The 15,035-nt window shown below is 42.8% G+C and overlaps 1 protein-coding gene across 1 annotated transcript; it reads right to left on the reverse strand.

Annotated features, from left to right (window-relative positions):
• Positions 1-1,800: 1,800 nt before the first annotated feature.
• On the reverse strand, positions 1,801-9,929 carry LOC136657148 (sulfotransferase 6B1-like). The gene is made up of 6 exons (XM_066633803.1): positions 9,785-9,929; positions 7,694-7,878; positions 7,018-7,144; positions 5,402-5,496; positions 4,064-4,250; positions 1,801-1,919 (listed from the first exon to the last, which is right to left on the reverse strand). The coding sequence occupies exons 1-6, from the start codon at positions 9,927-9,929 to the stop codon at positions 1,801-1,803; spliced, it is 858 nt and encodes a 285-aa protein (XP_066489900.1).
• Between the last annotated feature and the right edge of the window lie 5,106 nt (positions 9,930-15,035).

Here is a 15,035-nt window from a genome sequence, read left to right on the forward strand (position 1 = left end):
TGGATATTGCTGGGCTCTTTTTCATTAACCCTTTTGGATATAATTTGTGACATAATGAATGGTTTGTAGCTGCAGGCATATCAGAAAAGGGCAGTGCCAGGATGACTTGAATAGTCCCTGAAGGACAATATATGTGTTAATTTTGCAGGAAGAATAAAACTTAATTGAACGTGGGAGAAACCATTGGGTGTCTGGAAGTGTCAAGGCAGCTGTCTCAGATTAGAGATTAAAAGAGGCAAGTGGCAAACCTGAATCTGCCCCTCCAGCATAGGCTGTTCTCACAGACCTCGTTCTGAGGCTCTGGGGAAGAAAAACCAGCTTGTAGGCAGCAGGAGCACCCATGATGGCGGGGAGAACAGAGGAACAGGATTGCCGTGTAGCCCCTGCTCCCCTATAGCTGCCATGGTGATGTGAGGGAGATCAACCAGGAGCATCCTCATGTTGCATTGTTGATCTTGTTTTACTATGTTCTTTGCTCTGATGTTAAGCTACCTTTGGCACTATGCATAGAGGGGCAGGATAACAAGCCCCTCTGGCTCAGCCTCTCTCTTCCCTCCAAGCAGCAGGCGTTGGCAAAGGGACAGTATTGATGGCCCTGCAGCCCTTGTCGGAATGTTGTTCTAAGCAGGGCTATTGATATTCCTAATGCCAGAAGGGACCAAAAAATACCCAGTTGAACTCTGGTCCTTGGCAAAAGGCAGCACTGGCATCCAGTCACCAACCCCATCTCCTCCTCCTCCTCGTCCCCCAATGGCCAATGCTAGCTTCCTTGCAGTAGCAAATGGCAGATGGGCTATTTTTATCAGGAAAATGATGTGGGAAGAGGGTTAAACACCCCCCCTCTGCCACATTCCTCATGGCGATACCTCTCCCCAGCGACTACAACACACCCACACATATACACACCCATACAGAGAGAGAGAGAGAGAGCAAACAAAATGCTTGAAGTTGCAACCTAGTTTGGCACTCAGAGTGGAATAAAATGTATTTTCATTCCTTGTTTTCTTAAACAATGCTCATATCTCCGATTTCCATGCTTCTCCTTTGCCCCCTGTACATTGTATTCCCCAATAACAATAGACAGCATAGAAAAGCCTTTCATGGTCAAACATGAACTATGTGAAATAGCATTTCTGTTAGTTTTTAGGTGGCCATGTTTATGTAAGCTAGTTAACCCCATTTGGAATAGGCCATTTCCAATAGGCCTAATAAATACTGTTAATAATAGTGGCTTTTCCTCCATATTAACTAGCATGGGGCATCCTTTAGATTTTTTACCTCAGGTACCTAAAGGCGCAATCCTAACCCCTTATGTCAGTACTTTCCAGCACTGGCACATGCCAATGGGGCATCTGCTGCATCCTGCAGTTGGGTGTCACTCACGGAGGCCTCCTCAAAGTAAGGGAATGTTTGTTCCCTTACCTCAGAGCTGCATTGCCTTACCTCAGAAAAGTACTGACATAAGGGGTTAGGATTGCACCCTTAATGTCTTGGGGCTCCTTGTTTCTTATACATAATCATATTAATGTACAATAATTATGGTCCTGTGTTTTTTGTTTCTGAGCAGAGCAAACTTGTATAGTGTGTCTCCATAAAAAATATCCCACAACTAATGGGGCAATCTTAAAATGTCCCATCATCACAGATCCGTAAACTACTGGCTAATAAATGCAGTTTTTCTTTTCTTTAGAAAAAACCTAACTGGCCCATAAATCTGGAAACAGTAACTCTTGTTAATATATTGACCCATAGTGCATACATTGCTGTACAGTCAACAGCTGTTTGATGTTTGCCTTCACATCAGAATTCATAGACAAGATGCTTTGCCACTTCGCTGAATTTCATTTTCTTGTTAAATGTCTCTTCGAACATCCTGTTCTGTTTGGGAGTGAAATAATTTTTCCAGTCGCCAACAGCGCCTAGAGAATTAACAGCAAAAAATGAAGAGCTACTGTTACCCAGCTGGTGGGGCTAAGACAGCAAAGATTATCCAAGGAATACCATGTCTTGGTGTGAAACTGTAAATGAAATGTAATGCATTTTGAGCCTTGAAACGAAAGTTGAATGAAAATGAGAGGGAGCCATTTCCTACACAGATATCCCTTCTGTGTAAGATCACTGTGACATCTCATGTTCACCATCCCTTGTGATAAACCAACACTTCTTATAATGTATTATAATGTATTATTCATATAGCACCATCCATGTGCAGTGGTGCTTTATACAGCAAGAGAAGTCAGATCCTTGTCCTGAAGGCTCCCCTTGTAAAAGAGATACAAGGACAAGAGAGGAAGGGGGGGTGGGGTGCAGAGGAAGTTGGAGAAGCAGATGCAATGACTACATGTACATGTGGGCTTAATTACAGTTGAGAAGGGGATTAGGGTGATGTATTCACAGGTATGTATCTGTTTTGCTGTCTGGCACATAGAATCACGTGCAACATTTCTGTACACTGAGAAGCTGCAACTGGCCTTGGTTTCCTGATTGTTTTCTATGCTGTCTCTTAGAGCCAAGGTTTACATGCTGTAAACTGTTCAACTATTCTTGGAGTGGTACCACCTGAGATTACATTTGGGAGGGGATGGCACCTGGAGATCTCATTCTTGAATGTTTCCCATGAGAGGAAAAACTCAGTGTACATAGAAAACTGGCACGACAGAGAGATTGATTCTTAAATCAGGGTATCTGGTTCCATCCTTTTTCTTTCTCTGTGAGCATATCTATCTCTTTGGCATCTTTAGCCCTATTTGGAAATGTACATAATCAATCCTTGTAAGGGGGGGGGGGGGAATTGATTCTTTTTCCCATCTTCAAGTGCATGTTCACTGAACACATGGAGGAGTAGCAGGAACAAACAAGCAGAAACATGCCCCCTCCCCAACCTTCACACATTATATGAGAGATGGAAATGGTTTCTTTGCACATATTGCTGTACACACACAAGCTCTGCACATGTGATGGTCTGGGTTTCTGGTAGTGTGGAAGATCCTTTGCCAGTGATCCTAGGGTCCATCCCAGCTCTGCTTCCTAAGAACTTTGAACTGGAGATACAGCTACTGAACTTGGAATTTTCCACATGAAAGCAATATGTGTTCTCCCTCTGAATGAGGGCCTCTCATCTCTTCATGTCATTATCTAATCAACCTATTCACCTGTTCCTGATGTAACTTGTTTTCTTCCCTGGCAATGTAAAACTAGATAAGAAGTAGTGATTACTGCTTCTCACAGAAATGTGTCTGGTCTTTGTTTGGTCTGAGATAAACCCAGAGACCTTGTCCTGCAATACTCTGTGTATATAGTAGTGTTGACTGGTGAAAGAGATAGGTGGAAATTAATGAAGATAAGATCTGTCAGATTAAAAAAAGTACGCTCCAACTTGGAAAACTCTGTCTGTGCAACTGCATCAGGGGCCTCATTCAAAGATCAGCATCCCACCCCAAAATCATCAGCAAAAAGATCAGCATCCCATCCCAAAGATCAGGGGCAAGATCATTTTCAGTTGGGAGGGATGAATGTGTGGTGTACACAGGGTTATTGGTTGAGTTGTGTATATGTGATATTTCACAGGAGTGAAGGTCTCAGAATTAAAGTTTCTCCAACTCTAAATTGTCCTCTTTTTTTTTTTAAAGCAATGTTTTAGCTCATATGTGTTAAGATGTGAATACCTTAAACATGCCCACTTTGAAAACTCAGTACAGTAAATGCATGGTGAAAATCCACAAGCATGACAAATGACCCCCCCCACACACACACAAGACAATTCAAAGATACAGGAGGGGCATATGGTGAGGATCCTTGAGAATATTTCAGATCTGGGGCCTCCCCACACCACTCCTCCCTCTGCAAATTACACAGTACCCTACACAGCTTGGTAGATGTGTATTGGAGTCCTGGTTCCCAGATCTCTATCCACTGTCAAACACCATATTTGGTTGAGAGGTAGTATAGTTTTGTAAAGGTTGTTCTCCCTGCCTTTGGGAATGTTTGAATTAACGACCAGTAGAAATAGTCAAAGAACCTTTAGCCAAGACCAGTAAAGACCCTTACTTGGCTTCAGACTTACCTTTTCGGAGTATCAATTTCCGATTGGATGTGAGTGCACAGACTGTGTGGCTGGGATCATGGTTTTCTTTTTCCATGGTACTTTTCATCTCACTGAATGAAGATTTTTTGCAGATTTCATGAATGATGCTTTCGTTGACACTCACCCCCAGAAAAGTGCTGATTTTCTTCACTACTCTGGAAAGATCCTGAGACATGAACAATAGATGACCAGATCAGTCACATAACTGCTCATCTGTTGGATTCTCTATTTGGGCTCTAAGCAGGACAGCGACAGGACCTTTGCCTCCTGGACAACTGTGTCCCAGTCAAATGCATCTCAGGATTGGACATTTGCATCCATTCTTTTTGCATCCTGCCATTTGTGTCCCAATATATGCATATTTATATTACACGTACTTCTTTTTTTTCAACACAAAGGCAGGATTAGGGTTAGTACTGGAGAAAAGGTTTAGGGTTAACAGGAGATTTGTTGCCTAGTTATAGTGGGATGCAAATGAGCAGGACTCCAAAAATCCCAGACATGAATGTCCAGGGACACATTTGACCGGGATGCAGTTTTCAAGGATGCAAATACCCCAGTACCACGTGGAACATATGCCATTCTGGACAGACACACAGTAGTTACAAAGTAATGTGCTTTATAAGTGATAAAGTGATTGACTCTGCTAAGGCTGCAATCTTATGCACAAGGACATGTGAGTAAATTCCACTAATACAGTAGCACTTATGTCTGAGTAAACATGCATAAGGTTGCATGTTTAAGTTACATCATAGTGGGCTACAGGGGGGGGGGTGTCAAATTCATTTCATACAGAGGGCCATACAAGTTAGCATTCATGGTGCCTGTTGAGGGCTGGAAGTGACATCATTAAGCCAAAAGTGACATCATTCAGCAGGTCAGAAATAAGCATTTTGTTCTCACATAGAAAGGCATGAGCTGCAAATGACAGAAAAGAAGATGTGCAAATCTTGTTCATATTTTCAAGATATGAGAGAGTCCAATTATAATGGGTGTGTGTGTGGATCAACTGCTTCCAGGGACTGCATACAGGCCCTTGGGCCTTATGTTTGACACCACTGGTCTACAGAATCTCTGTCTTAGTACTTTGCTTATATGCTTATATTTTTGTGTGCTATTCATTTCTTTTCTAATAAATATTGTATTAAAATCCTTTACAACAGACACATAGTTGGTTTTAAAAAAATGTCCTTTCACAGCAGCTTTAGGGCGGGGAAAGGATGGGGGGGTTAAGAATTTTTGTTGTTGCCAGTGGGTGATTTTTTTGGTTTTTGTTCTTTTGCTGTTTGAGGGAAAAAAAATGGTTGTGATATTTACCTTTTTCATGTCTTCATAGAACAAGAATAGGGTGTTTTTGTCACTGGTGTGTTCCTCCCAGCTTAAAACATGATCAAACCAGGAGCCACAGACAACTGGAAAGACAGAAAGAGGAGATCTGGATGAGTTCTGCACAGCCAAGCTACCCTCTAAGAGACCATGAAAGGGCGTCTCACCACAGAAAAGGCCCTGCTGTTTGGTTAACCTGACTGCTGACAAGGAAGCAGGGCTGGCCCAACATCTCTCAGTGCCTGAGGCAGCATGCCAAATGCTGCTCCTGCTCACCCAATGATAAGCCAGTATCTCCTTCTTCCACTCACCCATGTTCTGCCCCAGCACTTTTTTCCCCTCTCTGTTTCCTCATTCTCTCATCCTTCCTTTTCCAATACAAGCAGTGGAAGGAGAAGAAGGAGCAGTGGAGACAAGGAGGGAGACAAAGATGGCCACCTCTCTACCAACCTGCTCCCTGAGGCAACCGCTTCAGTTGGCCTCATGGATTGGCCAGCCCTGAAAGGAGGGGTCAGCAAATTGTCCCATCCCAGGGAAAACTGTTATGTGAGAAGGAATTTTCTGAATATCTTAGATCCAATATTTGACTCTGATTATGTGAAACACATTGGACATTTTCATAAGCCAACCTGTGACTTTAGGACATGGCAGGATAATTTATTTTTAAAAAAATCACAAATTGATCATGCTGCCTTGAGTGCCCTTCAAGGAGAAAGGTGGGAAATAAATAAACAAACAAACAAACAAATAAATAAATGTTTTTAAATTACGTGTGAGTCATCTCAGGTTCATAGAGTGACAGGGAAAGAAAGAAAGAAAGAAAGAAAGAAAGAAAGAAAGAAAGAAAGAAAGAAAGAAAGAAAGAAAGAAAGAAAGAAAGAAAGAAAAGGTCATCTGAGGTAAGGTCATAATTGGCTATTTTGTTTATATATATATAAACAAAATGAGTTTTATATATATATAAAAGCAAATGTTTATATAAGTCATTTAATGTTCCTATGTTAATCAGTCCATTATGTTTGTGACCAGGCTGATCTTTGGATTCCCAGCTCCGCAGGAACAAATTTTTACAGCCAAGCCATAAACCAGTGTTTAGATAACAAGAAGGAGACCCTGATGGTCTTGGCCTGAATAATGGAGCTTAGGCTATGGCCATAAAAGTGCACCTTTTGGTCCTTGGGAGCTGGGATTGACAGTTCAAGATAACTGAGGTTGGTCCAAGGCTGAAGGTGTTAAGAATGGATCTGGGGTCCAAATCTTCTATGCTGCCCTGTTCTGGGACTTGCAATTCAAAGCTGCCAATCCCAGAGGTGGCAGTGAAGGTATCATTTCACAAGAGTTGCCCAGGGAGCTAGACATGGGTCATGACTACAGAACCCAAGAACCAGGCAGCAGACACAGTGCTCCCTGTTCTGATTAAAGGTTCAATGCCAACTTTTTTAAAAGGTGACATTTCATATACTTAGCAGTTTTCAAATTCTAGAATTTTGCTGAATTTTGAACATATGCAACATTTTATTTCCATTCTAGTTTCACCAATCACCAAGAATTCTTTATGTACTTAAATTGACAAGGCAAGAGAGATAAAAGGCAATGCTTCTACTTACCGTCACCTTTAAGAAACATCTCCAGGAAGCGCGGCCAGGAATCTACAGTAGGAAGGTTTGGATTTTCTCTGTAGTAATGATACATTGAGACCGCTGTGTCTTTTGGATTTCTGATAATATAGATTGCCTACAAATGAAGACAAAGTATTACTAAGGAAGGGCTAGGTTCTTTTGTCAAAGGTTCTTCCATCATCACTGAACATAATTATATCTCCCTAAGGTGTTCAACATCTAGATTTCTGTCCTGCTGTATCACCAGAGCTGGCTACAGTCTCTGCACAGCCAACACATGCTTTGTGCACAGAAGTTCCCTGGTTCAAAGTTCAGTTAAAAAATTCTCAGGTAATTGGTGCTGGGCAGGAGAGAGATTTCTGCTTGAAGTCATTCAAGAACAGAAATCTAAAGTTGGGGTGTTTTTTGCTTTTTGCTACAGTTTTGTTGGGTTGTGTCTATATGGCTACAGGGGTGTTTTTCCCACGATGAGCCCCTGCACTAGCTCATCACTCTTCTCCACATTTGCTCTTCTACTCCATCCCCACCTTCTTCTCATAACTCAGGGAAAAAGAGGAGCAGAGGGTGGGAGAGCATTTGGCACATGTTGCCTCAGGCACTGGGAAGGTCTTGGGGCTTCTCAAGAAAATTTTGCTAGAGACCAAAGACTAGATGTCTACAATACCTTGCACTGTTTGCGCTTGAAAGCGGGTGGCAGCATGTTGCCGTCCAAGTGGGTTGGAATGATCCTCTTGCCTGAAAGACGGTTCAGTTGATTCAGTTTGGACAGGTCTCCAAATTCAATCGGAGACGTTAAAGCTGCTTTCGATGCACAGAGGTGTGTGATGATTTCGGCAAGCCAATGAGTACCTTCAGAGGAGCCAAAGAGACAGAGGTAATACATCAACATATGCTGAAAAGTGCTTCACAAGCTAGGAGACAAAGGCTGTATACTATATATTGTTTTTATAAACAAAAGCATGGTTGGTTTGGAAGCGCTGTATCTTATTCATTAGTAAACTGATTTGGACCAAATTTGGGGAGGTGGTAGCTTCTGATAATCCATCTCAGCTTTTAGGAGGATTGAAAAATGGTGTTGAATGTATGAACAGCAGAAAACATTCTGGTGGCCAGGGTGTTCTCTGCACAGCAAGTGGCAGCTGTGTTTGTGGAGGGCAAAAAACAGTTCCTTGAAATCATCATTTCACACGTGCACCAAAATTGCATTGCATTATAAATGCACCAAAATTGCATTGCATTATAAATGCCAGAACAATAAGCTGTCAAAAGCATCAGAACTTTAAAGACAATAACTTCAAAAAGTATTGAAAAAGAAAAATTCTTTGAAGAATTTCCTTCAAAGTAGCAAAAGATCATACCTTTAAAAAAAAACACACCATGATTTTTTGTAAACGATTTCAGGGACATAAACCCAAAGGGAACTGAGTTATCAATGATGAGAAAAAGCCACAGATATAAAGGAGCCTTCAAGTGATTATAAACTGCTGTATCCTTTGCATTCTTAATGGATCTGCACCGGTGGAGACTGTCACCTAGTTACTGTGTGCAAGATTTTGGATGAAGGGTTCAGAATTCATGACCTATGGAATCTTCAAGACTTACAAAACTTATTTTCAGAACTTATGGTGTTTGTTCATCTTGCCATAGGCTGAAATCCTATACACACTTTCTTGTGGGGTAAGCCTCATTGAACACAATGGGACTTACTTCTGAGCAGACATGAATGGGATTGTGCTGTTAATCAGACAGGCTCTCTCAAACCTGTATAATGCACAAGAAAAGCACGCAACAAAAACCCAAAAGTATTTGGTTCTGCAGTGCTGTTGACCTGCGCAATTAACTCACATGCTTTTTAAGTCTGCAGTTAAAACTTTAGTTGAGTAATTATGCTGATCAATGACGTAAATTTTGCAAAATGTACCGGGGCATCATGCAGTCATACAACACCCTGTGCTCTTTGGAATAGGGCACTTGGAAGCAACCAGGCAGCCAGCAAAGATGCAGTGCTTTCACTGTGGATGCTGCCATTGTAGAAGAAGCAGCATTTCAAGTTTAAAGCAAACAGGAACCCCTGATCACCAGTGGTACACCCCTTCAAACTCCCCCCACCAGCAAGTCCTTCAAATTCACTGACAATGTTCATGTGCCATCACATGAAAATCCAAGAACATCCCTTGCCACTTTAACTGCCATTTTCAGAGGCAGTGGAAAGCGGGTCATATCTTTGGATCATCCCTAAGTCCTCACTGAGATGAGGACCTGTGTCTGGGCTAGTCCTGGTGAAACTCCTGCAAATGCTCCTTCACTGTAAAATCTCCCTCGCACATAGAAAACTAGCATCTCAGGGATACTAGACTGGCATCTAGTTTTCTATACAGAGGGACTTTTTTTCTTTGTATGGAGAAGTATTTGCATGAGCCCCTGCATCCAGTTTGTAGTTGTACAGCCCAGATACAAATTGATGCCACACTGAAAACTAGGTCAGAGTTCTCAATACTATAATTGCCTCTTGGACTTCAATCAGACTTCCTAGATGTGATTTCAGAACAAGCAGTTTGTGGACTGCAGCCTTACAATCCTAAACCCACTGACTCCGAAGTCAGTCCCACTGAGTTCAATAGGATTTACTCCGCAGTGACTCTGCATAGGATTGCAGCTCTAGGTTGTAGACCACAGTTCCACCTTTCAGTTAACTCAGCCCAGAATTGCAAGGGATAGATTAGAATTCTCTCCCCAAGTTCAGACAAGACTTTACCTGATTTTGGATAGGAAACCAAGAGGACATCATCTTCTCTTGCATCAAACGTGACAAGGGAGTTTAACAACTCTGGTGATGATCTCTTTGTGAAAGCGATACCATTGAAAGTGTGAATGAGATTGTCTTCACTCAGCGATGACATTTCCAATTTGGTCTTGGGGATCGGATGGTTGTCCGACACTGCTCCTGCAGCAAGATGGCTACAGTGCCACTTGTGTGCCTGTCAAGTGTCAGTGACAACTGCAAGGAGTTGCAAGGAGTTGAAAATGACATATTTATACAACTTGTAGTATCCTGAAGAGGTAGTGCAGGGCTTATCTTTACAGATTACGACAACTGTAAAGTAATAGAAAGATTATTCAGATAAACTGCAAGTACAAAAAAAAGAAAAAAAAACCTAGTACACTAGTTCACTGTTACTAAGCTTTGAAGATAAACAAGAAAATCTGAGGGTGGAATATTACCAGGATTGCAATTAGACACATGAACGCAGCATATTCATTAACAAACGATGTTCTTAGTACAAGTGGTATGTTGTCTCAGTGGGTTAATGAGTTCCTAATGCTCACTTAATATAGAAATCCAGCTTTAGTTATAACTATAGCAAATTTTCCAACATTTGCAAGACCAAAATTATGGGCTGGTAGAATGACTCTCTGGGGTCCAATGAATGGTGCGGTGTTTCTCAAATGGTGGGTCAGGACCCACTAGGTGGGTCGCAAACCCATTTCATGTGGGTCCCCATTCATTTTAATATTTTATTTTTCATATATTAGTCTTGATGCTACCATGATATGGGACTGCATTTGGGAAAATGTTACAGATCTGTACTTTTAACAAGCTGCTATGTATCTTCTTTTAACAATGAGAGTCAATGGGATAGTTAAAAAATTTCTTGCTTGATGATGTCACTTCTGGTCATGACATCTCCTGACAGATTCTCGTTCTAAAAAGTGGATCCTGGTGCTAAATGTGTGAGAACCACTGGACTGGTGCATTCTGAATAAACTTTGGTTTCCAAAATTTTTTACCATCTAGAACAGGGGTGCCCCAACCCTGGCCCTGGGGCCACTTGCGGCCCTCGAGGCCTCTCAATGCGGCCCTCAGGGAACCCCCAGTCTCCAATGAGCCTCTGGCCCTCTGGAGATTGGTTGGAGCCCTCACTGGCCCGACGCAACTGCTCTCAGCGTGAGGGCGACTGTTTGACCTCTTGCATGAGCTGTGGGATGACGCCTCCCTCCACCGCTTGCTGTTTCACGTCTGTGATGCCTCTGGCCCTCCAGAGATTTGTTGGAGCCCGCACTGGTCCGACACAACTGCTCTCAGCGTGAAGGCAACTGCAGTTGTCTGTGATGCAGTAGTGACAGCAAAGGAAAGGCCAGCCTTGCTTTGTGCAAGGCCTTTTATAGGCCTTGAGCTATTGCAAGACCTTCATTCATTCATATAAGTTCATCTTTAATATATTCATTTATGTAAACTTATGTGAATTTATTCAAATTTTAAATGTAAATTAATTCTTTTTCCCCCCGGCCCCTGACACAGAGAGATGATGTGGCCCTCCTGTCAAAAACTTTGGACATCCCTGATCTAGAAAAAGCCTTTCCATACATCTTTCACAGATACTTTTCTTTTTCTTCTCACCTGTCCTCCAAGGAGCTCAGGACAGCATACATAGTTCTCTTGCTCCACACCGTTTTAGTTGCACATCAACCTTGCAAAGTAGGCATGGCAGAGTTCTAGACAAACCTCTACATCGCACTGGACATTGGGCAGCCCATTCTAAGCTTCATCCAAAGCAGCTTAGGAGGAGGCTGGAGGTCACCTCGGGATAAGGGGATATTTTTCCCTTTACCCTCAGTAAAGCCCCAGCCACCACAAAGAGACTTCCTAGATGTGTGCCAGCTATTTAGTTGGTGCAAATCCAGGAAGTCCATTTAGGGCTGCCCGACCTGGGAACAGGGTTAGGGGAGAGCAGATGAAGCTTCAATCATTTTTGCCCCCCTCCTGGCCCCAATTTTTCCCCTGTTCCATACTTCCCTTGGCCCCAAATCCCCCCACTTCCAAACTGCCCTCCACTCCCTGCACAGACAGGGTAACCAGATAGAATGGAGGACAGAGTACCTTTACCTTTAACCATTGTAGAGAAGACAGAATTTTGGCTGGTGCAGCTCAACATGGAACGGTTAAAAAACTGCATTTGCTCTGCTACACAATGGTTAAATGTTACTCTGTCCTCAGTTTGATCTGGTCACCAGGTGCACAGGCCAGCACAAACTTATCTGTGCTGGCCAGTGCTGGAGCAGGATGTGGCATGGCAGGCAGGCAGAGGCTATTGGGCCAGCACTGCCGGCTCGTGAGTAACCACAAACATGCTTTCTGACACTCAGAGCCAGCAAGGGGACAGCTGTGCTGGCTCAATGGGACATTAGGATTGGGCCGTTTGTGTCTTACCAGATGCTAGTGGAAAAGTTCACCCTTCCTCTCCCCACTATCCACTGCTGCCAATTGCACCCACTGCCTTCATTCCTGCCACTCTCCATTGCCACCATGCTCTCAGTGTTAGGTCTAGCTTATTTCAATATTCCTAGAGCAACTACTGCAGTTCAGACTCATACTGCTCTGACTTTAGAGAGGAACCATGTAGGTGAACCAAATGATGTCACTTATATGAATATTATTACATCTGGCCCTGTCTTCAGAGACCCTGATGACCTCCATGGCATTAAGCACCTTACACTAGCTAAGGATAGTTGACCAGTTACAACCCCTCCTAAGCAGAAATGGCTAGGTCCCAGTTTCTAGTAATATTCCTAGTAATATTCCCCTTTAAAGTGGTGGTTCATATTTAACAGGAGGAGATCAACTATTCTTGTTAATTCAGGCCCTGTGCCTTTAATTGTGCCTTTTCTTAAAAATGGAAGGAGAGGGAACCCAGGAAGCTATAGGCTGGACAGCCTGTTTCAGGTCCCTCATCAAAGATAACATCTTAAAACACATAAACAAGCCTTGCTGAGGGAGAACCAGCATGGCTTCTGTAAGGGTAAGTCTTGCCTCACAAACCTTTTAGAATTCTTTGAAATGTTCAACAAGCAAGTGGATGTGGAAAAACGTGTGGATATTATAGATCTGGATTTTCCAAAGGCTGCTGGGGAAACTCCACAGCAAGGGAGTTAGAGGGCAGTTCCTCTCACGGATTAGGAACTGGTCAAGGACCAGGAAACAGACAGTGGATGTCAATGACAATTTTCACAATAGAGAGACATGAAAAGCAATATGCCCCAAGGATCTGCCCTGGAACTGGTGCTTTTCAACCTGTTCATAAATTACCTGGAGGCAGGGTTCAGCAGCGAGGTGGCTAAGTTTGCGGATGACACCAAACTTTTTCGAGTGGTGAAGACCAGAAGAGATTGTGAGGAGCTCCAGAAGAATGGGAGAATGGGCAGCAAAATGGCAGATTCATTTCAGTGCAAGTAAGTGTAAAGTAATGCACATTTGGGCAAAAAAAAAAATCAAAACTTAACATATAGGCTAGAGTTCTGAGCTGTCTGTGATGGATCAGGAGAGGGATCTTTGGGTGTGATGAAGAACGCCAATTCTATGCTTGGGAATAATTAGAAAAGGTATTGAGAGCAGAACTGCTAATATTATAATGCCATTGTACAAATCAATGGTAAGGCCATATCTGGAGTATTGTGTCCAGTTCTGGTTGCCACTTCTCAAAAAGGATATCGTGGAAATGGAAAAGGTGTAAAAGAGAGTAAGTAAAATGATTACTGGACTGGGACACCTCCCTTATGAGGAAAGGCTATAGCATTTGGGGCTCTTCAGTTTAGAAAAGAGGTGCCTGAGGACGGACATGATTGACACATACCAAATTATGCAGGGGAAGGATAGCGTGGCCAGAGAGATGCTCTTTGCCCTCTCACCCAACACCAGAATTAGGGGACATCCACTAAAATTGAGTGTTAGGAGAGTTAGGACAGACAAAAGAAAATATTTCTTTACTCAGCGTGTAGTTAGTCTGTGGAACTCCTTGCCACAGGATGTGGTGATGGCATCTGGCCTAGATGCCTTTAAAAGGGGATAGGACAAATTTCTGGAGGAAAAGCCCATCACGGGTTATAAGCCATGATGTGTATGGGCAACCTCCTGATTTTAGAAATGGGTTACCTCAGAATGCCTGATGCAAGGGAGGGCACCAGGATGCAGATCTCTTGTCTTGTGTGCTCCCTGGGCCATTTGGTGGGCCACTGTGAGATACAGGAAGCTGGACTAGATGGACCTTTGACCTGATCCATCCGAGCTGTTCCTTTGTTCTTATGTTCCACTGGCTCTTTGCTGCTATCTCTCTCATGTCTTTTTAAAGATTGTGAACTCTTCTGGGACAGGAAAAAAACAACTGTTTTACCCAACCTTCAGGGCAGAATGCATTGACCCTCATCTTCCATCCCATCTTGGTCTCAAGCAATGGACGAGACCCACCAGCATGCTATGCAAAATGAATGACTTGAGTGACTCAGGACTGTCGAAAGTTTAGGAAACTTTGTCCCAGTGCAACTCCAGGCACTTGATTCATAATTCATCATCATAATGATCATAATTGCCATTATCATCCTAATCTTGAAAGAGAAGTCTTACCTGGAGCCCCATATGAAATGACATCGTCCAGCTATCAAAAGCTCTGCTAATAGTTATCTTGGACTTCATACGTATTTTTTTCCTTTTGGTAAATTGTGCCAATTAATGAGAACAGGCTGGCATGATTACAACAGTAGATTAGCCAGGCTCTGTTAATACATCCACCTGCACTGTGTGCCCTTACATCAGCATTCCTCCACCTTTTTTTTTTTTTTTTTTTTTTTTACATCAGTGCTACCTTCTAAACTTTCAGGCTCTTTTGGATGAACCAGTAACCAATTTTGCAGGTGAGCAGGCAGAGAACCATGAATCAGTCATGTTTGCACCTCCTGCCATTGTGTACAATATTCTTGGATTGTCTAATCCCACACTGTCATTGGAACAGGGTATCTCTGACCCTGCCCTCATAAAGCCTTGCATAGGGAGGCTTCATAAGAAGAATTTTTCTGAGTGCCCTTCTTCCCAAATCACATTGGGATGATTGTACAGTGAGGGTCCACTACACACTGTACACTGATACCCACAAAGTCAAAGTGGGTCATTGAGAGTCGCCTTACAAGACGTATTGACACTAGATCATATCCTTACTTAGAATATTGCGCCCACTTCT

The sequence above is a fragment of the Tiliqua scincoides genome, chromosome 7, assembly GCF_035046505.1.
Source record: "Tiliqua scincoides isolate rTilSci1 chromosome 7, rTilSci1.hap2, whole genome shotgun sequence".
In the NCBI taxonomy this organism is placed as follows: Eukaryota; Metazoa; Chordata; class Lepidosauria; order Squamata; family Scincidae; genus Tiliqua; species Tiliqua scincoides.